At 60.3% G+C, this 282-nt stretch overlaps 1 protein-coding gene across 1 annotated transcript in view; it reads right to left on the reverse strand.

Annotated features, from left to right (window-relative positions):
* Positions 1-261: 261 nt before the first annotated feature.
* The window catches only part of EMH_0045320 (uncharacterized protein), a gene marked incomplete at both ends in the record, with an annotated part of 351 nt that continues 330 nt past the window's right edge, over positions 262-282 (reverse strand). The window contains one exon of the mRNA XM_013496054.1: positions 262-280. Coding sequence (XP_013351508.1) covers positions 262-280 — 19 coding nt within the window. The remainder of the gene's footprint in view (positions 281-282) is intronic.

The raw sequence follows: 282 nt of genomic DNA on the forward strand, positions 1-282 counted from the left end.
GCAGCAGCAAATCAAAGGACAGCCCCGGCGACAACAGCACCAACAGCTCAGGGAGCCCCTCAACACCAGAAAAGAAAGCAGCAGCAGCAGCAGCAACAGCAGCAACAGCAGCAACAGCAGCAGCAGCAGCAGCGGGAGCAGGATGCTCAAGCGGCCTCTCTGCGGCGTCCCCAGCAACAACATCGCCGTGCCCCTCAGAACAGCAGCAGCAACAGCAGCAGCAGCAGCAGCAGCAGCTGATGCTGCTGCTGCAGGATGGATCTAAGAAACGCATGCGCAGAG

This window comes from Eimeria mitis, genomic scaffold, assembly GCF_000499745.2.
Source record: "Eimeria mitis Houghton genomic scaffold, Emh_scaff1889, whole genome shotgun sequence".
NCBI classification, from domain to species: Eukaryota; Apicomplexa; class Conoidasida; order Eucoccidiorida; family Eimeriidae; genus Eimeria; species Eimeria mitis.